This window comes from Musa acuminata, chromosome BXJ2-5, assembly GCF_036884655.1.
Source record: "Musa acuminata AAA Group cultivar baxijiao chromosome BXJ2-5, Cavendish_Baxijiao_AAA, whole genome shotgun sequence".
NCBI lineage: Eukaryota > Viridiplantae > Streptophyta > Magnoliopsida > Zingiberales > Musaceae > Musa > Musa acuminata.
This window is the reverse complement of record NC_088342.1, coordinates 44,946,503-44,973,549: the sequence shown is the minus strand read 5'-3', so window position 1 is coordinate 44,973,549 and position 27,047 is coordinate 44,946,503. Positions and strand designations below refer to the sequence as shown.

The 27,047-nt window shown below is 41.1% G+C and overlaps 5 protein-coding genes across 8 annotated transcripts; 4 read left to right on the top strand and 1 right to left on the bottom strand.

The window, feature by feature from the left end:
• The first annotated feature begins 980 nt into the window (after positions 1 to 980).
• On the top strand, positions 981 to 4,287 carry LOC135612983 (probable 1-deoxy-D-xylulose-5-phosphate synthase 2, chloroplastic). Its single transcript, XM_065109848.1, has 10 exons — positions 981 to 1,160; positions 1,254 to 1,409; positions 1,493 to 1,657; positions 1,729 to 1,879; positions 1,950 to 2,221; positions 2,481 to 2,754; positions 2,819 to 3,126; positions 3,197 to 3,478; positions 3,565 to 3,849; positions 3,933 to 4,287. The coding sequence occupies exons 1-10, from the start codon at positions 1,077 to 1,079 to the stop codon at positions 4,077 to 4,079; spliced, it is 2,124 nt and encodes a 707-aa protein (XP_064965920.1). The 5' UTR covers positions 981 to 1,076; the 3' UTR covers positions 4,080 to 4,287.
• Positions 4,288 to 4,992: 705 nt separating this feature from the next.
• Positions 4,993 to 9,350, top strand: LOC135612982 (HIPL1 protein-like). Its single transcript, XM_065109847.1, has 7 exons — positions 4,993 to 5,322; positions 5,435 to 5,592; positions 6,429 to 7,199; positions 7,330 to 7,546; positions 7,779 to 7,957; positions 8,385 to 8,626; positions 8,732 to 9,350. Exons 1-7 carry the CDS (start codon positions 5,229 to 5,231, stop codon positions 9,117 to 9,119), a joined length of 2,049 nt encoding a protein of 682 aa, XP_064965919.1. The 5' UTR covers positions 4,993 to 5,228; the 3' UTR covers positions 9,120 to 9,350.
• Positions 9,351 to 9,955: 605 nt separating this feature from the next.
• On the top strand, positions 9,956 to 14,290 carry LOC103986004 (beta-glucuronosyltransferase GlcAT14B). The gene is made up of 4 exons (XM_009403865.3): positions 9,956 to 10,775; positions 10,880 to 10,955; positions 11,027 to 11,142; positions 13,419 to 14,290. The coding sequence occupies exons 1-4, from the start codon at positions 10,139 to 10,141 to the stop codon at positions 13,931 to 13,933; spliced, it is 1,344 nt and encodes a 447-aa protein (XP_009402140.2). The 5' UTR covers positions 9,956 to 10,138; the 3' UTR covers positions 13,934 to 14,290.
• A 4,416-nt stretch (positions 14,291 to 18,706) lies between these two features.
• On the bottom strand, positions 18,707 to 21,227 carry LOC103986003 (lipid phosphate phosphatase delta-like). Of its 2 annotated transcripts, none has more exons than XM_065109845.1 (9): positions 21,089 to 21,227; positions 20,759 to 21,000; positions 20,525 to 20,620; positions 20,353 to 20,427; positions 20,153 to 20,283; positions 19,978 to 20,081; positions 19,773 to 19,901; positions 19,572 to 19,687; positions 18,707 to 19,317 (listed from the first exon to the last, which is right to left on the bottom strand). In XM_065109845.1, exons 2-9 carry the CDS (start codon positions 20,921 to 20,923, stop codon positions 18,931 to 18,933), a joined length of 1,203 nt encoding a protein of 400 aa, XP_064965917.1. In that variant the 5' UTR covers positions 20,924 to 21,000; positions 21,089 to 21,227; the 3' UTR covers positions 18,707 to 18,930. The 2 variants fall into 2 exon arrangements, with proteins under 2 accessions (XP_064965917.1, XP_064965918.1); XM_065109846.1 differs by having other exon boundaries at positions 20,759 to 20,997; positions 21,089 to 21,225.
• Positions 21,228 to 22,140: 913 nt separating this feature from the next.
• Positions 22,141 to 23,754, top strand: LOC103986002 (uncharacterized). 3 transcript variants are annotated; one of them, XM_009403861.3, is made up of 2 exons: positions 22,141 to 22,380; positions 22,577 to 23,754. In XM_009403861.3, exon 2 carries the CDS (start codon positions 22,728 to 22,730, stop codon positions 23,598 to 23,600), a length of 873 nt encoding a protein of 290 aa, XP_009402136.1. In that variant the 5' UTR covers positions 22,141 to 22,380; positions 22,577 to 22,727; the 3' UTR covers positions 23,601 to 23,754. The 3 variants fall into 3 exon arrangements, with proteins under 3 accessions (XP_009402136.1, XP_009402138.1, XP_009402137.1); XM_009403863.3 differs by having other exon boundaries at positions 22,574 to 23,754; XM_009403862.3 differs by having other exon boundaries at positions 22,142 to 22,380; positions 22,655 to 23,754.
• Positions 23,755 to 27,047: the final 3,293 nt, after the last annotated feature.

The following is a 27,047-nucleotide window of genomic DNA, read 5'->3' as shown; positions in this document are numbered from 1 at the left end:
AAAAGAGAAAAAATGATGAAAGTTGAAAGGAACTCAAAGGAATAAGATGTTTCCATCTTAATAGTTACTCTTTTGAACATAATTAGACTAATAGGATCAAAAAATTTGTCAAGCGAAAATTATTGGGTTACTTGAGACTGACAATTGTAAACAATACTTCAAATGAGAACACACAAACCAAATATTAAACCGCTCTAATAAATTATTGAAATTGACACTAAACCAAAATTTAAAATATAAATATAAATATAAAAGAAAAAAAAAAGCTGATGTTGAACCATTGAATTCAAAAGCAATGAGGAATTTTAATTATTTTGTGAAAGTTGGGCACTAAATTTAGGAGGTGGAAAAGTCCATCTAATGCACCTAATAATTTAGGTACCCATAAAGGACCACAATTGCACACATAAAAGTATCCTATTTTCTATGATTAGTCACATATAAATCACATAAACATAAGAATTTATATGATAGATGACAATTCTAAATGAGACACATGCCTCATAGATTACATCTAATTCAACTGAGTTAGATTTGAGATTAAGAATATATTACTCATCATCACCCAAAAATCTCTCTCTCTCTCTCTCTCTCTCTCTCTCTCTCTCTATATATATATATATATATATATATATATATATATATATATATATATATATATATATATATATATATATATATATATATATATTATGAATGATACTATATTTATTAAGTCAAATTAATCTTTATATTCATTGGCTGTGGCAATATATTTGCAGGAGCTGTAAAAGCCTTTTGGGTATGAACTCATTAACGTGCAATACAAAAGCCGTCATCTCCGCTCTAGACCGAGCGGTTCAAGAACCAGTCCACGGGCGGCGTAGGACTTGGACTGATCTCTCTGCACGCGTCGTCCGGGCCAGCGGGGCTAAAACGGGGACTCGAGTGATGTTTGTAGATTCTCGTCGCAAGTTTGATCGCTGCCACCAACATATCGCCTTCGTCGTCTTGCCGACGCAACGCTTTTAAAGCTCCCTCACAAACCTACCTTCTCCTCCATCCAAAGCTTTCTCTCTCTCTCTCTCACTCTCACAATGGAGGCTTCAGGCTCTCTGATGGCCGCTTTCTCCGCTCCGTTCCTCGTAGCTCCGAATCCAAGAACCAGCCCCAAGCGGCAGGTCCGTGTAGTCTCTCTCATTTCCGTTCTCGTTTCGGTGGTTCAACGCATGATATCTGTTCTGCTCCTACCTTCTTAATTTTCTTCTCTTCAGTTTCGTGTCAGGGCGTGCGGGCTTGGTGGTGATGGGAAGATGATGTTTAACAAAGGCAAGAGTGGGTGGACGATTGATTTCTCCGGAGAGAAGCCTCCCACCCCGCTTCTGGACACCATTAATTACCCAATTCACATGAAGAATCTCTCCGTGCAGGTCTCTTCCTCGCCGGTGCTTTCTTCACGCATGTCATTGGTTATAACGATCCCACCACTCACGAAAAAAGATCTTCTTTACAGGACTTGGAGCAGCTCGCAGCAGAGCTAAGAGCAGAGATTGTGTTCACCGTGTCGAAGACTGGTGGGCATTTAAGTGCAAGCCTGGGAGTCGTGGAATTGTCCGTGGCTCTCCATCATGTGTTCGATACTCCCGAGGATAAGATCATATGGGATGTTGGTCATCAGGTCAGAGAAGAAAGATTGTAGCGTTTGCCAGTAGAAGAGGAAGGAAATAACATGTGTGGGATGAACTGCAGGCCTACACACATAAGATCTTGACCGGGAGAAGGTCAAGGATGCATACTGTGAGGCAAACCTCTGGGATCGCAGGTTTCCCCAGGAGAGATGAAAGCATCTACGATGCTTTTGGTGCTGGTCACAGCTCCACAAGCATCTCTGCCGGACTCGGTAAGCTCTCGACACTTACTCTCTCCCATTAAATCGAACTCATTCTTTATTCCATTGGATGTCTTGATAGGCATGGCCGTCGCCCGAGATATGCTAGGGAAGAAGAACCATGTAATCTCTGTCATCGGGGATGGAGCTATGACCGCTGGCCAGGCCTACGAAGCCATGAACAACTCAGGATACTTGAATTCGAACCTTATTGTGGTGTTGAATGACAACAGGCAAGTTTCATTACCAACTGCAACCCTTGATGGACCTGCCACTCCCGTTGGTGCACTGAGTAAAGCCCTCACCAGACTTCAAGCAAGTACCAAGTTCCGTAAGCTCCGGGAAGCAGCCAAGGTGAGGACGCAAAAGTTGAGTTAATCTTTACATGTCAGTTCAGTTCTTTAGTAGATTTCTTGTCGTCCTTTCCCCCTCTTGCTTTTGTTCCTGTTTTTACTGGTGGCGACTTGTATGCCTAATTCAATGAGACGATGATTCCAAAGGAGGCAACAGAACAACGATTCTAATTTATTGGGACTGCTTTCGATGGTTGATGTTATGACATATGCATAGTAAATTGGATCATTCTGAGTCGCCGAATTGGGTCATTCTGCAGAGCATCACAAAGCAAATTGGTGGTCCAACACATGAGGTTGCTGCGAAGGTGGATGAGTTCGCCAGAGGACTGATAAGTGCCAATGGATCATCATTGTTTGAGGAGCTGGGATTATACTACATCGGTCCAGTAGACGGGCACAACTTGGAAGATTTGGTGACCATCTTCCAGGACGTGAAGTCCATGCCTGCTCCAGGACCTGTCCTCATCCACATTGTGACAGAGAAAGGGAAAGGGTATCCCCCCGCCGAGGCTGCTCCAGACAAAATGCACGGTAACGTTCCTTGCATGTTCTTTTGGTATCCATGGGGAGAGTTAGAACGATGTGCTCGTCTCAGGAGTCGTGAAGTTTGACCCGAGCACCGGGAAGCAGCTGAAGCCAAAGTCACCCACTCGCTCGTACACCCAGTACTTTGCGGAGGCTCTCATCAAAGAGGCGGAGGCGGACAACAGGGTCGTCGCTATCCACGCAGCCATGGGTGGTGGGACGGGACTGAACTACTTCCAGAAGAGGTTCCCTGAACGATGCTTCGACGTGGGAATTGCAGAGCAGCACGCCGTCACGTTCGCAGCTGGTCTGGCCACCGAGGGCCTCAAGCCTTTCTGTGCCATCTACTCATCCTTCCTTCAACGAGGATATGATCAGGTTGGTAAGCTTTGGATTTTGTGTCAGTATGATGGTTTTGATGATCTAATCCAACTGGGAGGATCCGTAGGTGGTGCATGATGTCGACCTCCAGAAGATACCAGTCCGGTTCGCGCTGGATCGAGCGGGCCTCGTCGGCGCCGATGGACCGACGCACTGCGGAGCATTTGATATCACGTACATGGCTTGTTTGCCCAACATGATCGTGATGGCCCCGGCGGACGAAGCCGAGCTGATGCACATGGTTGCAACTGCGGCAGCCATCGACGACCGGCCCAGCTGCTTCAGATTTCCCAGAGGCAACGGAGTAGGTGTGGCCCTCCCTCCCGACAACAAGGGCTCGCCTCTCGAGGTAGCGACCGGCTTCCCAACAATGTCATCATCCTCAAAGAACTAAAACGATCTTTGAGATCTCTTTGCTTTTTGGTTCCCAAACAGATCGGGAAGGGCAGAGTTCTGATGGAAGGGGACAGGGCCGCCATCCTGGGATACGGTTCCACAGTTAACACATGCCTGAAGGCTGCAGACACGCTGAGAGCCCACGCAGTCTTCGCCACCGTGGCCGACGCTCGGTTCTGCAAACCTCTGGACGTCAAGCTCATAAGGAGCTTAGTGAAGGAGCACGATATCTTAATCACGGTGGAGGAAGGCTCCATCGGAGGATTCGGATCCCATGTTGCTCATTTCCTGAGCTTGAGTGGCCTCCTCGATGGACAACTGAAGGTAAACTTTCCCTCGACACAAGGAATCTAATCTTAGCTTAGTTCTCTCCTAAACTATCCCAGTGATGATTTTTACTGAAGCAGTTGAGATCGATGGTTCTGCCGGATCGATACATCGACCATGGATCACCTCAGGATCAGATTGAAGCAGCAGGGCTGTCTTCAAGACATGTTGCTGCGACCGTGCTGTCTCTTCTGGGGAGGCGCAAGGAAGCGTTGCTGCTGAAGTGAGCTTGCATGTACCGAGTGTAGGATTCGAGTAACTGCGGTGGTAAGACTCCAAAGCTGTGGTCCATGCATACACACCAATTCGATCTCAGGATTGGAAATCGAGGAGTTCCATGGATGCCTAAGAGCTTTGATAGCTACTGTTTGTCCTGTGAAACAAGCGGTGGCAGAACAGGATGACGAGTGTTTCCCGAGTGGGATCCTTTGAGAGACTCGCATATATGCCAATTTGTCTGCTTGTATTGCTGTGCTAATATATATATATATATGGCCATAAATAAATGAAATATTTGTCGATGATGGATGTCCGAGCCGATCGTCTGTTCTTGTTCTGTTGCCCTTCTTTCGTTGTCAGATAGCGCTAGAAAGAGCCATCGAACCAAGTCTGGGAGAGGAATGAGAATGATTCCATTTCTGGCTTTGTCTTATTTTGCCGGATCAGAGAAACTTGTATTCGAGGAATAATCGTGTCTTTGTTCAGTTATTCAGATTGATTAATCCACGTTTTTATTTTTGAATTTCATAGGAATATTTACCCGTCTTTATGTTTGACTTTTGTGAATGATTCGGTAAGATTATACTGTTCAATGCTACATTTTTAGAAGTCAACGTAGGAACAGGCTGACCTGCGCTTGTACTCCATCTCATTACGGAAGAGGTGAGATTGTCGTCAGCTTCTTTGTCTCAGAGGCAGTTTGCAAGAGATTTGTGGAGGCTGTGTGGATGATCATGAAAACTAGTGTGTTTCATTGGTGATCAGGATGTGTCGATTAAGATAAATCATAGACGGACGACTTGTTTGACTGGTGTGCACAGGGCAGTCCTTGAGTTTGACTTTTGGATATATCCTGACTTTTTTTGAAGTTGACTTTGATGGCTTGTTCTGAGGCTGATTGGGGTTGAAAGATCAGTTCCCACCGATCAACCACCGCTGCTCCTGTCGAGGCTTAAATTTTCATGCTCAGTTCTTTTAGATGTCCTCAACAGCCATGTGGTCGGTGTCGTTCTCGGAACAGGTCAACCCTGGTTGAGATCCCATGGAAGCCTCCTCCATCTCTACTCTAGAGCATACAGATTGAACCACCACCATCACCTCCTCCTCCTCCCTTGGACTGCACCAAAGGTGTCAAAGCAGGCTCTCCTTGAGCTGTGATGGGGCCAGTGATGATGGCTTCACTGCCTCTTCTCCTCCTCTTCCCCTTCCTCCTTCCTGACTCCCTTGCTCTCCAACTGTGCACCGATTCAAGTGGGCATCCATCCAATCCCCTCCATGTCATTGTTTTTATTGCTGAATGTTTCTTTATTTGATGTTCGACTCATGTGACGGTCTCTTCTGTTGTGAATCTTTGGTTTCTTAGTGGCGCCTACGACCCTGAAAGCTCCTTTATCCTTCTGTTCTTACGATGGTAGCAGCTGCTGCAACTCGACCGATGATGCCGCACTCCGGAAGCAGTTTCAGTCTATGAACATCTCCGATGCGGCCTGCGCGGCTGTCATGAAATCCATCCTCTGCGCGGTAAACTTGTTGCCCTAAAACAGTCTTGCACTTTCCGATTCAATTTATGGTCATTAAGATCTCTGAGTAGTCGATTGGATTCACCCAGAGATTGATAGTAACTTCATAGATGACCAATCTCATACATCTCTAAGAAGCATTAGCTACACTAATTGGTGATTTGTTAGCGGCAGAGCATCATGGAAAGGTTTGATTTGGTCAATTGAACTCGGTCTTGGAAAAGGTTTTAGATTAACATTGCCAAAAATATGGGTTATAAGGTCCAGAACTGCTTCTGAAATGTTGAAATCTTCACCTATGCTTGCTAGGTTATGTCTCTTTTCTGATAATTCGTCTCACAGCTTTGCACTGTAATCTTTTCTGTAAATTTGTTTGATCTTTGCTTCATGTGACGCATAGGAAAGACCCCAAATTCGATATCTATTCTGCATCATCAGTCCTGTTTTCACTTATTTGTGTTGACCTTTTCTTTGGAGTAATTACAAACTCATTAGTTTCTAATTCTTGAGGATCAGGACTTATACATGAACTATCAAACATGTCTAGATGCTGAAGACGGATTAACATTCTCTATGCATTTGTTTGAATGGTTTTTCTTCATCTGGATCCTTCATAGATGCAGTAGTTGAAAATAAACGGTAAGGTTTCAGGTTTTCCAGGTACTGCTAAATACAAAATCAGGTTACATTTCCTGCTACATCAATTGGATAGCGTCAAGTACTATTCATTCTAGTTATATGCAGAATAATTGTATCATATCATCAGTGTGTGGTTCCATTAATTTGAAACATAATTCATGTGATATGTGATCATGCCTCACCATGTTGGTCTTGCAGCAATGCGATCCATATTCAGCTGAGTTGTTCGGAACTGAACCAAGGACAAGAACAATTCCATATCTCTGCAACTCTACTGGCTCAGCAAGCTCTTCTCTGCACAACAACTCCAGCAAAGACTTCTGTAGAGAAGTGTGGGATACTTGCAAAGATATTTCGACAAGGAATTCTCCTTTTGCTGGGCTACCAGTTTCTTCATCCAAACTTACTGATATCTGGCAATCTGCAACAGACTTTTGTAAAGCATTTGGAGGATCATCTGGAGATAATACTCTATGCTTCAATGGTGACTCAGTTTCATTCAACAGCATCGCAGATTCACCAACTCCTAAAGGTCTATGTCTTGAGAGAATTGGAAATGGATCTTACCTCAACATGGTTGGTCACCCTGATGGATCAAATCGTGTTTTCCTGTCAAACCAAGCTGGCAAAATTTGGTTGGCAACTATTCCAGAACATGGATCAGGTGGAACACTGGAACTCGATGAGTCGAACCCATTTCTTGATTTAACTGATGAAGTCATCTTTGACACTGAACTTGGTCTAATGGGTCTGGCATTTCACCCAAACTTCACAACAAATGGACGTTTTTTCGTTTCGTACAACTGCGATAAGCTTCAATCGGCAACCTGTTCTGGAAGATGTTCATGTAACTCTGATATGGGCTGTGATCCTTCAAAACTTGGCACTGATAATGGTGCCCAACCATGTCAATACCAAACCGTTGTGGCTGAGTTCACTGCCAATGATTCCTCGACAACACCCTCCACAGTATATATCTTCATATCCTCTTCAATTAAATGAAGACATTTTCTCTTTATTGTTCTGTGGTTTTTTATCAAAACCTATATTTTTTATTACAAAGTTCAAGTTACTAATTCAGCTGGCTCCTTAATTTTAGGCATCAAGCGCGAATCCATTAGAAGTGAGGAGGATTTTTACTATGGGGCTTCCATATATGGCTCATCATGGTGGCCAAATTCTCTTTGGACCTGCAGATGGCTATTTATACCTTATGATGGGAGATGGTGGGAATATAGGAGATCCTTATAATTTTGCTCAAAACAAAAAGGCAATGCTTGGAAAAATCATGCGACTCGACATAAACAACATGCAGAGTAAGTCTCTGGACAAACTTCGGTCTTTTCTTCTTCTACTTCTCTTGCAACTGGTGATCACATTATTAATTCTTTGGTTAGATTTCACAAATACTGCATCATCCGTGTTTCTTATAGAACTGTCATCTCTAAAGAATCTGTCACCTGTATTGACTAGGCCACTGTTAAATTTCCATCATTTCAGACGTAATATCATTGTCAGCTCTTCTAACTGCTAATCATCCATTTCTAGGTCAGAATCAAATAAGTGAACTTGGTCTCTGGGGCAACTATTCTATACCAAAGGATAATCCCTACATGGTTGATAGCGAACTACAGGCTGAGATATGGGCATTGGGTTTAAGGAACCCATGGCGTTGCAGTTTTTATGTAGAAAAACCTTCTTATTTCTTCTGTGCAGATGTTGGCCAGGTATTTGTTCCATGTACTTTCAGCATGGTTTACTTCTTTAGAATCAATACTTATACTTTGTATCTAAGTATTGATTCTTGAGAAGTAAAACTACCATCAAAATTATCATTCTTATGAACTATATGAACCCTTGGATTTGACAAACTGAGAACAAAATTGTCAACATCATATTTTGATCCAATAAATCTTTGCTGGTAGAAAGAGTGCTACCATGAGGAACTCTTGTTCGATTTGATCTCAATTATGTTCTTTCTCATCTTCTCAAAGTCTTCAACTTTTCTTCCCCTTGTCCTTATCTTTCCTCCCACAAACTAATCTGATAGAAGATATCGTTACATTTCTTGTCACCTTCTTCCAATTGTATCCACAATCCTGGTCCAAAAAAATCTCTCAATTACTCTGATAACTGGCACCAATACAACTACAGGAATCATATGAAGAAGTAAATTTGATCTCAAAGGGTGGAAACTACGGATGGCGAGTCTACGAGGGACCTTATCTTTATCATCCACCTCGGTCTCCTGGAGGTAATACATCACTTGGCTCCATAAATCCAATCCTCCCTGTTATGGGTTACAGCCGCTCCGATATAAACACCACTATGGGATCTGCATCTATCACCGGTGGTTATGTCTACAGATCATTGACAGATCCCTGCATGTATGGAAGGTAACCAAGAACTCAAGAATAATTCCATAGCCGAATTCTCAGCTTCAAAGATTACCTCTTGCTGGATTGCTTGACTGTTTGTTCCTCCTCATATGGCATGTTTAGGTACCTATATGCAGATCTGTATGGTGGAGCCATGTGGGCAGGAATAGAGGTCCCAGAAAACAGCGGAAACTACACCAGCACTATGATTCCCTTCAACTGTGCCAAGAACTCTCCTATTCCTTGTGATACGGTTCCCGGAAGTCCTCTCCCGTCCCTGGGATTCATATACTCATTCAGTGAGGACAATAGAAAGGATGTTTTCCTTCTTACAAGCGAGGGAGTGTACAGGATTGTCCCGCCGAGCCGCTGCAATTATGCTTGCCCAAAGGAGAATACAACTGATACTGGAAGTCCAGCTCCTGGCCAGTCTTCATCTGCATGTCAACTTGAGATACTGCCGAGAAGACTGGTGTTGATCCTGGATATGCTCCTCCTCCTCCTCTGGTAGAGTTCTCAGTGATAAGTTGAGGTAGAACCATGTTTCAATCTTACCATGTCGACACTGTAGATGAAGCTCGTTGCAGATTCATACATTGTTACTGATAGCAGATAAAGATTTCTTCAACTAGATGAAGAAATTTCGTTGGACAGTTGAGGAAAATTCTTCCTTTTTGCATGTATAAATAAGACATTGTACTCGATCATTTCAAAGAGGTTTTGTGGAATGATTGTTTTAGAAGTTGCTGCTTACATTTTTAGTGGATTTATGCAAGTTCGATTGGAATTGGATTAACACTGTAACAAGGGATCTTAAAACTTGCAGTAAATCTCTATCAATAAGCTCTCATTTTACTGATAATTAAAATCTTAATCCATATTAATATCTTTACATTTTTTGTACGTTTAAAGATGGATTGCATATGTTAAACAGAATGATCTTAAAATTAAAATTGGAAGCACAAATATACCAATTATAAATTTGGCAAGTTTTAATAGAAAATTGGTCTCAGCCACCACAGAGAGAGTTTGGAAGGATTCGTGGCCTCTCATCCATAATGGCGGATGAGGACGATGCTATAAAAGTCACGTGCCTCGGGCTATTTCAAATCTATCGATCCATATGTCACAATTGCTGGATTCGAAATCCAACGATACTGTACTCATCGGATCTAAAATCATGGACCCACCTGTGGGGTCAATTCTGGCCTCCAATGAAGAAGCGGATGAGAGGTTGGGTGGCGTCAATCAACGGGTAAGACATGTAATTTGGTTCGGGAATTTGTCCGAAGCGCACACCGGTCTCATCTAATCGAACGCCCAAAGCCAAAGTTCGTCAGCTCGGACATAAAGCAACAAAATTTGCATCGATACGTATTTATGGTTAAAGACGAAAGTACAAATCGCATCTCGTAATCGAGCAGCTCTCATCGGCAGAAGAAATAGATCGAACCCTACCTCTTCCTCGTCTTGTTGGAGAAGGATGAGAGTGGAAGAGAGGAGGGCGACGGCTTGATTGCAGATCTGGAGATGAAGGTGGCCCTCAGCCCCCTGCACGTAAGGTCGGCGGCGATAATGGTGGACCGGAAGTGGATCGCTCCCCTGGCGGTCGGCGCCACTGTCTCCCTCGTCCTCCTCCTCTTCCTCACCACCCTCTCCTCCCCGGACGCCCCCCTTGCCCTCCTCCCCCTCTCCCTCCTCCCCTCCGCCCTCCTCTCCCACCCCTCCAGCCCCTTGGCCGCCCTCTACGCCCCTGTCTTCGTCGAGTCCAAGCTCCGGCCCGCCCCTCCCTCCGTCCGCCTCAGCACGGCCTCGCCGCGGCCGCCTCGCCTCGCCTACCTCATTTCCGGCACTGTCGGTGACGGCAACATGCTCAAGCGAGTCCTCCTCGCGCTCTACCACCCCGCCAACCGCTACGTCGTCCACCTTGATCTGGAGGCCCCCGTGGAGGAGCGTGAAGACCTGAGGGATTACATTGCCCGCCACTCGCTCTTCACGGCCGTCGGGAACGTGAGGATGATCACCAAGGCTAACCTCGTCACGTACCGCGGGCCGACCATGGTGGCCAACACTCTCCATGCCGCGGCTATTCTGCTGCGGGAGGGTGGGGATTGGGATTGGTTCATTAATCTTAGTGCTTCGGATTACCCCCTCGTCACCCAAGATGGTAATTGTGTTTCTTCTTTCTTCTTTTCCTAATTTGGGTCAATTTCTGTTCTTTTCCTTGGATTACGAAGTAAAGGGTGTCGGCTTGTTGGTTTTTGGATTTAGATCTGCTGCACACCTTCTCCAATTTGCCGAGGGATCTCAACTTCATCGATCATACCAGTGACATTGGTTGGAAGGAGTATGTGTGATAGTGCTTTTGAGTTTGACTTGTTTGGATCATAAGTTTTTTGTTTCGATCTGTCTGTGTAGGTTCCAGAGGGCGAAACCCGTAATTATAGATCCAGGGTTGTATATGACGAAGAAATCTGATGTCTTTTGGATCCCGCAGAGGAGAAGCGTACCGACAGCATTCAAACTGTTTACAGGTAAAAGGAGTCTCTCAATCCAGTTCTTTCAGAATTGTGATTGCATATTACAGAAGGATTACTCAGTTCTTTTGGGGGATTAGTGTCAACATCAGTATTTGTTGAGATGGTTTTAATCTAGCAACTAACGATAATGATCTTGTGGAATAACTGTTCAATCTTTGTTACTATTAGAATTCTAAGATAATTATCTTGATCAGGGACAATACTGATGAGAAGAACTCTTTAATGAATGTACTATTTGTACTTAAGTTAACTTTCAGCTTGTTTACTGTTTTTATATGTTATCTCCTTGTTGCCATGTTCTGCTAGAGGCAATATGACTTTGGTGGAGTCTGCACATTATGGAAATCTCATATCTATAATGTTCTCTATCTTCAGAGAGGTTCAAGACATGAACTTGCAGAAAATGGCCATAATTGATTTATCTTATGCTCGAGTTATGAATTAGCATATTTGGTTTTCTAGATACCGAAAGTTTGAATTAAAAAACTTTCTAATTGTTACCAAAATCAGAGTTGTCATTTCTTATCATTAGATGTTCTTGAGAATCAATGGATAGAGATACAACATCATGGAAATTTGTTGATTAATTATCAACCAAAGCTCTTAATATCCATGAGAAATTATATAAAGCAGAAGCTTGCCAATTAAGAAAGTAGTTTTGTTTTTCCACCACTAGATATGTGATGGAACACATGAAAGTTGTGTACCGAATGATAACTCAAAGGAACCAACTCTGCTCAAAATAGGACGCAAAAGCCTACACCAGTACATTAAATACGCAACCAAAAAGTCTTACGAAAATGAAGAAAAATAAGCTGACTCCTAAGCAACAAAAACAAATTCACGAAATTGAAGAAAAATAAACTGACTCCTCATATCACCAATTAAATTTGTATTGAAATAGATTACTACATGATTGTTCTTGCATCACAAACCAATTTGTGTGATTGAGACCAAAGCATTGTTAACAATTTTAGATCTTAGAGTTTTCTGGCCCAAGAATTGAGCTGTTGTTCTTGCTGATGCAGTCCAGCAATTGAGCAATCAAAGGTGTTGTCACTGTCTTTTGTTAGATGGTCAATGAGTTCTGTTAGAGCATCTTTTCTAGGTCCTCAACTCCAAGACTATGTTCTACTATGGTGAAGGTATATGTTGTCTCAGCTGGTCACATCATATTTTTATGTTTAGCAAAAAGGTGTCTAATCTCTCTTTTTGATGTCACACTAACCCATGGTTTTTTTAGCTCTTTATTTTAATAATTATTTTCTCCAATTCATGGTCCTATAGGACCCTGTCCATGGATATTGCAGTAATGTGTTGTCGTCCTTGACTTAAAGGACGGACAAATTCCAGGCGTTAGTGATGACCTCATCTACTCTTCTAGAAATTAATCTTCAGAAGTTCAGAAAACAATTTTCCTTCTGTTCCATTCATTTTTATCATAGGACTTTTCCCATCATTTCCTAATTATGACATGTGGATATTGTCACTGTGCTATATATGTTTTGAGCAAGGAATACAATTTCAAGTACTGGGAAGAAGGATCCATGTTGAGTACTAGGAACACAGAATATAATTTCAAGTAATGGATCTGTATTGATCATGGAAAAAGGAGGTGCAGAATGAGAATAAGAGGAGGAAGAGGTGAGCTAGAGGAGAAATCATGTGTGAGAGAGAGAGGCAGACGAGGTATTAGGATTTTTCACTAATGTTAAAAAGAAAATAAAAAACCAGGCCTATTGCCCGATCCAGGCCCTGTCGCAAGGGTTATTGGGTGTTAATCTTATACTGCCCCTAGACTGCCTGAAAAAGGGTGGTCTGTGTGTCGACTTTTTCCGGACCAACAAATATTGGATATTGGTTGGTATGTATCAATCCGAATGAAATTTCCTTTGTCTGGACTTCCTACAAATTTATGAAGATTGTTTAATTTAGAGGCACCAACAGTGCCATTGCATCAGTTACCAATTCAAGCTATTGGTCTGTGATTGGCAAAAATATTTCTTTGGGTTGACTGTAGCGACAAAGAGCCGTATACTATGTTTTTATGGTATGTATCTGGTTCATATGCTGCCCCATCATGTTAAGTATAATCTTGCTAAATGCTTTTTTTCCCGTTAAATAAAGGCCGGTGACCTATTGTGCTTTGGCCCTGGTAGCCTTAAAGAATAACATTTGTTTCATTCTTTTACTCAGATAATAATTAAAAACAAATCTACATGCTGAAATGCAGATAATAATTTAATTAGCGTGCACACTGGTTATTTCAGGTTCTGCATGGATGGCTCTCTCACGTTCCTTCATCGACTATTGCATATGGGGCTGGGACAACCTTCCAAGAGCTGTTCTCATGTACTATGCCAACTTCATCTCCTCTCCAGAAGGTTACTTTCATACTGTCATATGCAATGCACAGGAGTTCCACAATACCACCGTCAACCATGACCTTCACTTCATTTCATGGGATAATCCACCCAAGCAGCATCCTCACTACCTCACCATGGATGATATGTCACGCATGGTAGAGGGCAATGCACCATTTGCTCGGAAGTTCCACAGGGACGATCCTGTACTCGACAAGATAGACGCTGAGCTCTTGTTTCGTGGGCCAAACATGATTGTTCCAGGAGGGTGGTGCGCAGGGAGTAGAAAAAATGGTAGCGACCCCTGCCTGGTTGTGGGAAATACCACTATCCTTCGGCCGGGTCCTGGTGCAATCAAGATAGAACGACTTATGCTATCACTCTTATCAGACGAGAAGTTTCACCTGAGCCAGTGCAAGTAGACACATGCTCAACCAGTTAGGGACCAAAATATATGTTGTTTGAAACAACTTTTCAGGTAGTTTGTTGTTCATGAAAAATATAATGTAGTAGCACAGGGTCCAAAGAACAGTTGCTTCGTAAGAGCAGAGCGCCAAATCAATATCTGTGTTATGTTGTGAAACAAAGGGATGTTGGATCGAGGCTTTATTTTGTTGTAACAGAGAAAACATAACATTTTCGCAGAACTTGTATCAATATCTGTGTTATGTTGTGATTCGATCGACGTTTTATTTTGTTGTAACAGAGAAAACATAGCATTGTAGCAGAACTCGTATCAAAGTTTTACTGAATATGTATGTGCAGATTTTTGGTCTTCATTCCCTCTATTGCCTAAAGATTGATTATGAAAGGAAACTCAATTTTTTTTGTCGTGGACAGATTGATTATCTATTTTTGACAATAAGATAAACACAGGTTGATATAAAAGTTTGTATGTCATTCATGTCTCTATTACGGCACGATAAAAAATATTTTTTAAATCATTAAGAATATATATTTCATACAAAAAAACATTGCAAGAATATATTGAATGCAAATAGCCATCTTGAAATCCTCAACATCATGTTTGTTAATTTCTAGGTTTTATGTAAACGATATGACTTTGTGATGTACGGATAGAAATCTCATTGCCAACTTTTTTCTGGAAGCATTTACTACTAGTCAAAATATTTTTCTCAATCTTCTATCTATCGTGACGGAATACTTTCTTATATCTGAAGCTTAATTTAAGTTCCATTATCCTAAAAGAAAATTAGTTTTGCACTGATGAAACAAAATTCTTCTCAAGATATAAAAGTGGAATCGTGAGATATATAGACAATCAACTATATAATATCATCCATCAACGTATTCTACTTGAACAAATAATTAATTCAATGAGAATTAATGAGGATAACCCTACCAGCATGAGACAAGAGCAACTCCTACCACGATCCAAGTCCAAAATAGGTTGGACATGTCCAATAACCTTAGATCTATTGATCCTTCTACGAGCAGAAAGTACATGCAATGCACAAAGAACTGACAAAGAACTTCTTCCTAACCTCGCTACTTACTGATCTAAGGAAGAAGACCTCATATTTTGATACCTTAATCTTAAGGTTAGTGATCGACTCAAAGTAATTAAAAATTCGAAGGATATATGATGAGATCGAGGGTTGGCATAAAAGCATAACAATATTATCATCAAAGTACATCAAGTGAGAAATCTTACTATTCCTCTTATAGGAAGAGGGGCAAATAAATCACCTATCACAAGTATCTTTGATTAGGAAATAATCTAAGATAAAAGGATGTAAAGGTTGTAAGCATAAGAATCGTAATATGCGGTATTAAAAGGAAATAATCTTTATGTCAGGATTGAAATCAAATACTTAGATCTAGTTTAACGATACAACACCGTCTTTAATATAAGATCGTTGAAAAAAACTACTGTAATCCTTAACTCTAAGACGGAGACGTATGCCTGTGCGTGTATTTAATCCCTAGAGGTCATGTCGCGAGAACAGAGGGTCTAGGATAAGATATTATGATTCATTATCTTATAATTAATCCAACTTTAAGTAGACTTCTATTTTATTGGCTAAAATATTTCAATGAAATCTAATTAATTATAATATATATCTTATCCATTTATAAATGATTACAAAAATCTAACAAACATAAAAAGAAATCGGATCTTGTTGATAAATAAATACCCCTACTCCCTTTAAAAATGTAAGATGATTATCCATTCACCAAAGTGTAAAGTAAATAGTAAGTCTTTTCTAAATCAAGTTTGAGAAGAGACAAGGATTCATATGCTTCCAATTAAATAAGGAGTGTGTCACCTCCTAAACAACAAAAACATTATCATGAATAGATCGACTAAAAATAAAAATGAATTATTCATGAGAGATAAGAATAAGAAACAATTTTAAACAAGTGAAACATAAAGATCTAAATAGAATAAGAAACAAATTTTGCCTTCTAATTCCTATCACAAGAAAGAAACATAACATTACTTTATACAAGTTAATATTGCTCTAATATTTGTTTTCTTAGAGAAAGAGTGAATGAATCTCATGCAATCATCTTGAACAGAAAAAAGAAAAGAAACTTATTTTGAGATATCTCACCTTATAAAAAGTTGATGGAGTGATGTTGGGATCGAGCTCTCAACCTCATTAGTAGGGTTGTGTGCAACAATCCAACACACCATAAAACAAGAACTCTTCGGCAAGACTAACATTTGGAAGAACACAGAGACAACCTCATTGTTCTCTACTTAATCCTCTCAAAATGATGGTATTTATACAACAAATTGGAATCTAATTGATTCTAACCAATTATTTCAATTTGTTTCCAAATAAGCTTCGCAAAGACATCAACTTTCCTAATAATATATTTTCTTTAGCGGCCTCTTTTGGTATATGCATGGATTTTGTGATGGGGACAAATTATTTTTATTTGGATTACCATATCTTTTCAAAATCTTTATTCCAAGAATAAATGACATATCCTTATATATCAAATTTCCTTTTATAGGTTTTGTTTTTATGGCCTCTTTCATTTGCTCTTCGATCATGTGCTTTCTATAATCGACCAAACATGCAATAAGATAGATCCTTCCTTTTTTATTTCTTAAAATATTTTCTTTCCAAAATTTACAATATGACTATGAAATTTTCTAGCCTTTAATCTTGTACATTTTAAATCCTCACAAAAAAAAAGTTTGATGCATGTATTTTAGATTATATCCAAAAATACGATATCTTCAAATCCTTGTGAATTGGCATCATACGAATGAACTTATCCAAATCAAAAGTATTATAAGTGCAATGTCTAGAAGAAACTAAATAAATAATGTAGATTAAAATAGGCTTAGTTTTTCTTAATCCTAAAAAATGATAAAGAGACAACGAAAAATAATAAAGACAAGAAATATGAAAGAAAAAATAATGATATGTATTATTGTAACACCTCGATTAGTCTTATATTAAAAATGGATAAAATGAAGATTAACTTATAAGTGCATGTACTATTACTAATTTGGTTTAGGTCAAACAAAGATATAGGATAATTAGCTTATCTAAGTTCAGACCATAACATTTGATATTACGACTAATCAAATATTTGAGTATGATAAGGGAGTTTGAGTAGGAAAGGACAATTTATGAATGAAGTCATATGACTTGTCATAACGTGGAGTTATCATTGGGCTACGCCTTACATGCATCATGTCATCAAGTTTAATCGAAGTTATGATGAGCCTTGACAAGGATGTCAAGTCTTTTGGCTTATAAGAGTCCTTGTAATCTAAGAAATAGAAAGGGATCTTACCTCAAAATTGACAAACACTTATGAATATACATCATAATGTGGATAATCTTGATTTTATCCATAAATATAGAGGAAATCATAAACGCAAGAAAAAAAGAAAAAAATTCATAAGGAATTATCTGTTTTAAGTGAGTCTATACAATTTTGCCTATTCATAAATATAGAGAAAATCATAAACATAAGAAGAAAAAAAATCAATACTTTATCATCGTTAGTAGGAGCACGAAAGCTCTTAAGAAATTATTGCTTTGGGTGAACCTATAAAATTTTACCTTTTCAAGGTGAACAAAAAAAAATACCTTTAAGGTTAAGAATAATACTAAAGGTTTATAAGTTATTGGTTCTCATATTCTTTAAAAAATATAAGACTAAATGTCTTTATCAGTATCCTAACTATAATTATATAAATAAATATAAATTAATTTTTTAAAAATAAAAAAAATTATCATATAAATTATATAAATCATATTGATTTCTCATTAAAATATTTTGATATTTTTGTGATTTTAAATAATATCATAAGGTACTTTAGAAATTTTAAAAATTACATTAACATCTCATAAATGCTTAAATGTTAATGCTACACATTTATAAAATCTAAATAATAGCACTAGCATTTGAGCATTTTTAATGTAGTATCTAAACCAAATACGATTTGAAAAAAAATAATTAAACATTAATTCATATTTCAAATGTGTTCGACTCCTAACATATTTGAAATATATTTCCACGTTGATATCAACATGTGCAAATGTATAAAATCATATACATCGTGTAAACAAATCTTAATCCACCAATATTGTCAAATAGAAGAAGATATGACAAGTACAACTTATCAAATAGAAAGAAAAAAAAAAGGCACCAAAGAAAAGAGAACAAAAAAAGTAAATGTATGATCGTCTTCTAATCTCGTATATTAATATGAGAACTAGGTAAGAGGGAGGGGGGGTGTTGATCAATTATCATCTCTAACCACATCAATCTAAGCGATATCTTGATAATAGAGAGCAATAGTCATCATGATGATACATGATATTATGTTATTTATTGTTATGATCTATCAAAGTTTTTACTAGCTTAGTCTGAACTTATGTATTTGCGAAATTATAATAGAACAACTAATGTTCAAATTGAATCGAAATTAGTCGAAAATTGACTTTGGAGGCAATAAACGATTCGAGATACTTTTGTTCAATTTAATTAACTAATTCGGATCAAATCGAACTAATTTTAATTTAAAAATATCAATAAACGTAACAATCTTTTAATATTACAATTTCATAAATGATATAGATCTAATTTCGATTCAATTGAACCAAGATTCTAATTGAATCGTACTAGTTTATTAAATCAAACCTATTCATTTAAATATACATATATTTAAATTATTTAAATTTATAAATCAATTAACCAGACCGAATTAAATGGTATTGAACGGGTCAATTAGATAGGTCTAAACCGGTTTACTTAAACCGAACCGAATCGAAATCCAATTTAATTCGATTCGAACCGGAACACCCATAAGAACAACTACGTCTAACCCACTCGCAGCTATACTATTTTACCCAAGAAATGTGCGATTCCCATATACGTACGTACCAGACAAGTATCATACAGACATCACATTGTACAACGGCTACAAGTTGAGACGAGCGAAGAGCGCGGGAACGAAGTCCACCGCAGACCATGCGAGGCCAGCATACTGCAGAAACCTTATTCCGGTGTCGACATCATATGCCTTGTGAGGGAGAAGACAACCAGATTGCTTACTCTCAGATTTGCTCTTGCTGCCTTGGGACCCCTTCAGCGTTGGGACATAGCGTGACGATGTTATCGGGATGCCCAAAGTGTTGCACATCACAGGAAGCAGCCACTTAGCTACTGCCTTGCTGCAGAACTTCACAACCAGCATTGTGGGAATGCCAACCGACAGTCTTCCTAAGAAGACCACAACCGGGAGTCCAGAAAATAAGGATGGATTACCGCCATGCTGAGGATGGAGGTGTCGGTGAATTCCACCAACCTGGATGTCATCGAGGAAGTCATTTCAAAGTTCAGATTGCTTGACAAGTATTCTCTCTGATAGAATGATAGACTAGCTAAGAAATACTTGAGATTTGATGACTGGTGCGCATATCATTTGGATAAGATGTCATAATATCATCATGACTGCTGCTTAATGTATGAAAAATGAGTCAATTTCAGTGCATAGATCTCAGTGACATTTCATCATATAGATGGCACGCGCATGACAGAGGACAAAATGCTTGTGCTTACCAGTCCGAATGCAACACCATTAAATGCTGTATGGTATTCGAAACTTGGGGTAGAAAATTCCGGAGTCGGATAGGCAAAGCACAGCAAGAAAGATAGACTTGCCCAGAAAGATGTGACTGCAACAACAAATAAAAAGAAAAAGCATTACTTTTATGATTCCAGGAAAAAGAAAATAGCATTTGATGTCTCGATCTAGCTTACCATTCTGCCCGGATGTAATGAAGTCATCAACATATTCATGGATCATGAGCCATAGAGCAAGAATTACAAGCCCAAAGATGATTCCAGCCACTACATCGATCAAGCTGTGCATGCCAAGATACATCCTCCCTGTGTAAAGAACCAAAGGAGCTTTCACTACATCATCCCAGACTACGACAACAATATGAAAGAAACTGGAACTCACCCGTGCCGATTGAAATGATAAGGAGGCAAACTAAACCCAAAAAAGCTACAGGAATGATGGCATGGGTCTCGGCACCAAGTGTCAGAAAACGGTGTAACATATATCTGCAATCACATTAACATAATCATATGCAAGGGAAGGAATTGGTATTTAAGGTGCTGGAGGAGGAAATTACCCCAAGAGACAGACGGTGTTCAGACAATGTGAGGACGGCAATCCGTATTCCATGGCATTCCCTTTCTCATCATTTGTGGCCATCACTCTTGTCACAGGAGGACAACTCGGTCTCGGAGCTGATACTACATCCTGTGTTCATCAAATGCGATGTTTCGGTAGATCAGCAAAGTGGTAGCAGCACATTAACACACCAAATACCTTTATGGAGTTTCCAATGTAATCACAGAACGCCATCAAGAGCGTCATTTGTCTCGCCAATTTCCTATGCCCACTCTACCAATTGTTGGAAAACAAATGAACTCGATCAATAGAGTTGATTCAAACTAACACTAGCATCAGTGAGTGAGTCGGGAGCAGCAAGATCACACACCCAGTAGACGACGGGAAGAAATCCTGTGTAGAAAGGCACTGAAACGAAACAAGATAGCACCGAGAAGATACAGTCCAAGAAACCATGTCGCATGCTCTGCAAACAGATTAATATAGTCGTCAGGAAAGAAAATCCAATAAGAAATACTCGAGCAATCCAGCTTTTGTTTGTTGCAGATACTCCAGCTTTTGTTCACGGGTACATGAAACTAAAGACCGTGGCAACGTGACTCGCCTGTAGCCAGAGGATGGAAGGGGTATCAGCGAGGACGCGGCGGGTGACCCATGGCTGCGCGAGGGATCTTATCCTCTTGGTGAGATCAAACCAGGACGAGGCCACCACCCACCCCAAAATGGAAGAGAGTGCCAACGCTTGCCAGAACGAGACGCCACCCTCCATCTCCTCCTCCAAGAGGATCCTCCTTGTACTGCGCACAGGAAGGAGTAAGGACGCAGAGACTCTCCCAGCTGCTGCTGCTGCGTGTGCCGTGTGATTGAGTGTGGATCGGATGTATATAAGTATTACAAGTAAGCAGTGCAAGATTAGCTTATCGAGGAGACCGACCAGAGAGGCAATAAAGAACGGAGACTTTGAGAGTGAGGGAAGGTGGCGGGGTAGCGAAGACTGTCCTCGAGTTCAAATGTAAAACAGGTTGGGGCTAGAAGAAGAAAGGACGCACTCCTCGTGAACCTCGTCGTCGTCCTCTTCGTCGACTTGCAACTCTAATGCCGCCCAATTATTGTAGATGACTTTCCACACTACATAGTCTCACCCCGTCACTGCCATTGTCTAATTTCCTTCCTTATTAGCCTGACATCCTTTCTGTGCTTCTCAGATGGGAGGAAATCGACGATGTTGATATTTTTCTTCTATTACAGTCTGAATTACTTGCACATCAAATCCATACTATCGACAGTCGCAGGCTGCTATCGTAGCAGAGCGTCGACCTCGTTCTCTTCCCTGCCTCACTCACCATCAATCATTTCGTATTGAATCACCCATCCAAGCCCGATCGGGTCGAGTCAAATGCTGCAGTCATTACCCCGGAATCGACTACGCCCACCGCCGCAGGACAGACCGACGCAGCATCGTCACGTCCGTGGACCAATCGGTGTTATAGACACTATTTATTTGGCGTGGGTTGGGGTGTAGGTGACTCGAGTTATGGCTGTTGGGGACTGCCGTCCCATTTCATGTGGGGCTACTGAAAGCAATGTGCCAGCTCGTGGGTGCAGTTATTCGTCCCACAAAAAAACGTTTCCCTGTCATTGATTGCTGTTACGTTACAACCATGACACCATCATCGCCTTATTCCATTCGCCTGCCGTCTACAGAAGTGTTACTCCTATTTTAAATGCTCCTTTTGTTGGGATCCATTAGAGCGTGACACTGCATGTGGGCGGCTTTGCTTGCAGCGTAAGGCCCGTTTGTACTGTTGTTTCCGTTTTGTGTTTCCTGTTTCCAGAAACAAAAGTCGTTGGATTAGACTAAGATTTCGAGCTGCATCCCACGAACTCGTAATGGAAGTATTTTTTATTTGTTAGAAAAGAAAACATAAACACCCTCACGTTTACTTACAGTTGCTCTACGAATAACCGCTGCGGCATTAGCTGAGACAAAGAGAGAGTAACGACTGTCCGTTGGTTTGCTTTGACCGGCCACCTTTACCTTTTCCCCTTGCTTTTAACTGCCCACGTTCTCAGTCTTGCTGTTGGCTTTGGGAGGAGGAGTTGTGCCTTGTCTCCCTTTCTCTTCACTCTCTCTGGCATCACCAGGAGCAGGCTACGGGCAGGCGCAGCAGGAAGCCTGACAGCACTGAGCTTGCAGTGGTGCGGTGTCCTTTGACATGGAATAAGGTAGACGGTCTCCATTCTTTTACGTCTCCTTGTGCTTTTCGTTTCTTCAGGTGTTTGATGCCTTTCTCACTGGTTTTCCACTAAGCATAGTGTTTCGTGCTTTGTTGCTTTGGATTCTGTTTGATGTAATTTTCCCTCCTGTTCTCTATCTTGACACTGAGATTTGAGTACTTGACTTGATTTTGCTGAAAAGAAGGCAGTCTTCTTGCTCGTGGCATGTTCCTGAGAAGAACAACCCGGGAATTATTTGACGAGTTCTTGCAATCCTGATCAGATGAGGCGAGTGTGGCTTCCCGGCCGGTGATTGGATCCGAAAGATCTCTACGGATCAGGTTCGGGGCACCAGGATGAGGGATTTCCCTTCTTGCTTCGGCGAAAGTGGAGTTCAGGTCTCCAAGGAATCATCATCCGGTGCCGGCAAGACCGCTCAGAATCTGGTAACTTGCCTTTACCAGGCTCAGCTCTTAGGCCGCCGTCGGGTGATCAACGTTACATGGAGCAAGAACCTGATGGGCCAAGGCCTGAGCGTCGGAATCGATGACCTCGGCAACCAATGCCCGCCTTGCAGGGTGGAAATCAAGCCATGGCTGTTCTCCAAGAGGAAGGGCTCGAGGACACTGGACATGGAGGGCAGCAAGATAGACATTTTCTGGGACCTCTCTGCCGCCAAGTTCGGACCAGGCCCGGAGCCCCTCGAAGGTTTCTACGTCGCTCTGGTCTTCGACCACCAGATGGTCCTCCTCCTCGGCAACCTGATCAAAGAAGCCTATCAGAGGACCAACGCAAGGCCTCCTCCATCAAGCGCGGTGCTCGTCGCCAAGACGGAGCACATCTACGGCAAGAAGCTCTACTCCACGAAGGCTCAATTCTGTGACAACGGGCAGTTCCACGACGTTGCCATAGAGTGCGACACCGTAGGGCTCAAAGATCCCTGCCTTGAGATATGCATCGACAAGAAGCGGGTGATGCAGATCAAGAGACTGGCCTGGAAATTCCGCGGAAACCAGACGATTTTGGTGGACGGTCTTCCTGTAGAAGTGTTTTGGGATGTTCATAGCTGGCTTTTCGGCTCACCTACTGGCAATGCTGTCTTCATGTTCCAAACTTGCCTTTCAGCTGAGAAGCTTTTGTCGTGGTCTACTAGTTCACAGGTTTTGAGGGAACCTCAACTGCAAGGCCTTGGTTTTTCTTTGATACTGCATGCTTGGAAAATTGAGTAGGTCAGATAGAAGGACATTTCTCTCTCTCTCTCTCTCTCTCTCTCTCTGTTTAATTTTCTTGTGAGTGCTAACAGAATCTAGTGAGTAATTTGTCTTTACCAATGAGTGTGAAGCCCATTTAGTTTTCATCTTATAACTCTGCTCTTTTTTACCAGATTGCAAGTTTCTGAAGCCTCTTTTTGTTCTTCCCTCTCTCTGTGACATGTTGGACAAGGTTTCCTGTGGAGGAAAGAATGTCTTGTATATTCATTTGATGAACGAAATGAAGATATAAGAATATATTCATGTCAAAGATGAGCAGCTGCCTGATAATTCATCTACTCTTTGTCTTTGTTTATGGATCTGATTGATGGGTACAGCACTACAAATTTGAGGATATTTAATCATATCATGAAGTTACTACCCACTGAGCAAGGTGTTGAAGAAGAACATGGTGTAAGATACTCTGTCGTAACTCAAGAAGTGTTCATCACTTATAGCCTGTCTCAGTAGTTCCTGGAGGGACAGATACAGACTTATGTTCAGCAGACTCAATCTTATCAAAACAAAAGTCAGTAAACCAATTCTTATCAAAACAATGAAAAGTTTGAAGTTGACCAACAATCTGATCTAATCTAATGGTTGAAGCTGGCTCGATCCAACCGGTTAGGTGTGTGTGGATTCCAGGGATCGCCGGCAACGCAGCCCAATACGACTACTGACCCTTTCAATAGATTTGCTTGCTTCATATACCAAAATATTTCCTGAAAAGGCAAAGGTCCTAGAAGAATATGAATGCATTTTAATGGAAATCCGGCACATGGAAGTCGTGGTCGCGACCGCCAGCAACCCGAAGCTTCCGCGAAGCTGGAGGCAGACGAAACCATGGAAGATGCAATGAACCGCTCCTTATATAACAACTCCCCGCAACCCCTGCCCACCCTCTCCATGAATCGAGTTCACATCGCTTGCTTCTCTCATCCTCTCCCTCGATCTTCTTCATCGCATACACCACCTCACGCGCACACAATGGGAACGCACCCGCAACAGCAGTGCCCCGACCTCGCCGTCCTCCAGAGAATTCGCAGCCATCTCCTCGACGAGGATCTGTTCACTGCCGCCGGCGCCACGATGATCGACTTCCATTACCCGACATTGGATGCTAATGGCGATGGCAGCGAGGAGCCGATCACTGCCGCCGGCACCACGATGATTGACTTCCATTATCCGACATCGGATGCTAATGGCGACGGCAGCGAGGAGCTGTTCCCCGTCGCCGCCGAGGGTGCACCGCCACTGCCTATGCCGCCGCCACCGGCCCCATTTCCAGCTCGAGAAAGGGGGAGGAACTATCGGGGGGTGAGGCAGCGGCCATGGGGGAAGTTCGCGTCGGAGATCAGAGACCCCGGGAGGAATGGGGCAAGGGTCTGGCTGGGGACGTTTAGTACGGCGGAGGAGGCGGCGCTCGCCTACGACCGCGCGGCGTTCCGCATCCGTGGCTCTCGTGCGTTGCTCAACTTCCCGCTCCTGATCGGCTCGCAGGGGACGCCTCCGCCGTCTTCAACCTTGCCGCCACTGTCGGGAAATAAGAGGAGGAAGAGAGTGGCGGCGCTTGCTTCGTCTGCCGGTACTGCTGAACCAGAGCGATTAGTGAGAGCATGAATTCCATGTAATAACTTGTCACAAAATACTTCTCCTTTCCATTGCAATTAATGTTCAGATGTCCGATGCTTATCATCATCTCAAATATTATAACTCTGCATCAATTGCTTCGATTCGAAGGATGGAAAATTCAAGGTTGATATGAAAACATGTATCCTTCTTTTGCTCACAGAGAACTAAACTAAAAACATAAAATAAATATCAATATTTCAAAGTAAGAAACGAACATAATTTCTTTTCGAAATCACAATTTCCAGTAGGCTGGACTTCATTTAAGATTTGATCAGTGGTAGGAGACGAACCGCTTAGTGTCTTAGTGAGACCACGAATGGCTCCTTACTCCGTCGAGGCCGAATAGTTTGCAGTGGCATCATCTGCCACTGTTGTACACGTAATCCTATTATAATGCAGTGCATATGGTAGCCATAACGTTATACTGATACTAAAAAGCATTAATCTCTCTTCCCTATTTCTATCATGGGTTGTGTTCTTCTCATCAACGACACGAGCGGTCAAACAAATACAGAAATCTTAGCCCGTCCTGCTTGAGATAGAGATGGAGAATGAATGAGTCAAAACTGCTGATGTGACGTCAAAAACATCACACTGAAATGATAAATGTCAAACCCAAGACTTGAACTGGTCCTTCTTCCGGTGGCTAGTGATGAGAGAAGACGAATAGCCTCACTTTCGCTCTTCTTTGTTCTATATTTCCCGCTGGTCCAGCTTCTTCTGCAGATCTGGAAATATATATTATAAACAGTCCTTGTTTGATCTGACCGGTGTCTGTGTGCCATTCATTGTATCAAGTTCCCTATACACATAAATATAAAGGGTAGGAAGAATCGTGGAGGCGAGATAGCCATGAACACATTGCCAAGCTTCAAGGCAACTGGCGTCATCAGATCTACCCATCCATGACCGGCTGCCAATGCTTGCGTCTGTATCCGTCATGGTCGATCGGGACACTTATCTTGTCATTGGGTTGCGTGCATGCGGAGATTGTCCTTAGATTGCTTTCTGTGGCGTTCAAATATGTGACGACCAGATGACGTCGTTTCCGAAGTGATTTGGATTATGATAAGTGTTTTGTCACCTACCGAATTAAATAGAATCATTAGCAACAAAATTCATCATATTAATAAAAAATATGTTCTATCTCCCTTGAGACATCTTATTAATGTACTATTACATAATTGATGTGTTCAAAACTATCTGTACGTATATATATATATATATATATATTATGTTTGATACGACGCTATCTATTTATTTATACATGAGAGAGAATTTTTCTCAACATAATATCATAATTAGATAAATTTTAGATGTTATAGAGGAAAATCTTAGCAGCTATATCTGGTTGAATAAAAAAAAGTCATTCTCTAATATAAAATTTTTTATTTAACACATTCACGTCTTTGTTATGTCATTCATTAAACACATTGCACTATCTTGTATAATTATTAGAATTGAATTGATACATTTCAATGAAGTGTTTTAGATCGATAATGTTAAAAAATATTCATATGTGAGAGAAAAAAAATCAGGAATTTAGTCTCACGTTGATAAAAAATATTAGAGTCAAATTATATATATTAGATTTGACTTATAATTTAAAAAACATAAACTTTTGGGTCGAATTGATGTTGTCTGTAATATATGTTAATTTTAATTAGTTTCATTCAAACTCATCATCCATTTAATCAAATAGTCAGAATATAGATTTAGTACTTTGTTTTATTTTAAAAATGAATATATAATTTATTTAATTTATAAAATATATAAATAACCTTATCATTTTTA

What these genes read in the sequence shown, in the direction of transcription:
- LOC103986004 (XM_009403865.3), top strand. Translation starts at nt 10,139, where the DNA reads ATGAAGGTGGCCCTCAGCCCCCTGCACGTAAGGTCGGCGGCGATAATG. An exon ending in CCCCCTCGTCACCCAAGATG is followed by an intron (nt 10,776 to 10,879) that starts GTAATTGTGTTT and finishes TTTTGGATTTAG; the next exon opens with ATCTGCTGCACACCTTCTCC. An exon ending in AGTGACATTGGTTGGAAGGA is followed by an intron (nt 10,956 to 11,026) that starts GTATGTGTGATA and finishes CTGTCTGTGTAG; the next exon opens with GTTCCAGAGGGCGAAACCCG.
- LOC135612983 (XM_065109848.1), top strand. Translation starts at nt 1,077, where the DNA reads ATGGAGGCTTCAGGCTCTCTGATGGCCGCTTTCTCCGCTCCGTTCCTC. An exon ending in GAACCAGCCCCAAGCGGCAG is followed by an intron (nt 1,161 to 1,253) that starts GTCCGTGTAGTC and finishes TCTTCTCTTCAG; the next exon opens with TTTCGTGTCAGGGCGTGCGG. An exon ending in AGCTCCGGGAAGCAGCCAAG is followed by an intron (nt 2,222 to 2,480) that starts GTGAGGACGCAA and finishes GTCATTCTGCAG; the next exon opens with AGCATCACAAAGCAAATTGG.
- LOC103986002 (XM_009403861.3), top strand. Translation starts at nt 22,728, where the DNA reads ATGAGGGATTTCCCTTCTTGCTTCGGCGAAAGTGGAGTTCAGGTCTCC.
- LOC103986003 (XM_065109845.1), bottom strand. Translation starts at nt 20,923, where the DNA reads ATGGAGGGTGGCGTCTCGTTCTGGCAAGCGTTGGCACTCTCTTCCATT. An exon ending in TTCTTCCCGTCGTCTACTGG is followed by an intron (nt 20,428 to 20,524) that starts GTGTGTGATCTT and finishes AACAATTGGTAG; the next exon opens with AGTGGGCATAGGAAATTGGC. An exon ending in CATTACATCCGGGCAGAATG is followed by an intron (nt 19,688 to 19,772) that starts GTAAGCTAGATC and finishes TTGTTGTTGCAG; the next exon opens with TCACATCTTTCTGGGCAAGT.
- LOC135612982 (XM_065109847.1), top strand. Translation starts at nt 5,229, where the DNA reads ATGGGGCCAGTGATGATGGCTTCACTGCCTCTTCTCCTCCTCTTCCCC. An exon ending in CCAACTGTGCACCGATTCAA is followed by an intron (nt 5,323 to 5,434) that starts GTGGGCATCCAT and finishes TTGGTTTCTTAG; the next exon opens with TGGCGCCTACGACCCTGAAA. An exon ending in TGAAATCCATCCTCTGCGCG is followed by an intron (nt 5,593 to 6,428) that starts GTAAACTTGTTG and finishes TTGGTCTTGCAG; the next exon opens with CAATGCGATCCATATTCAGC.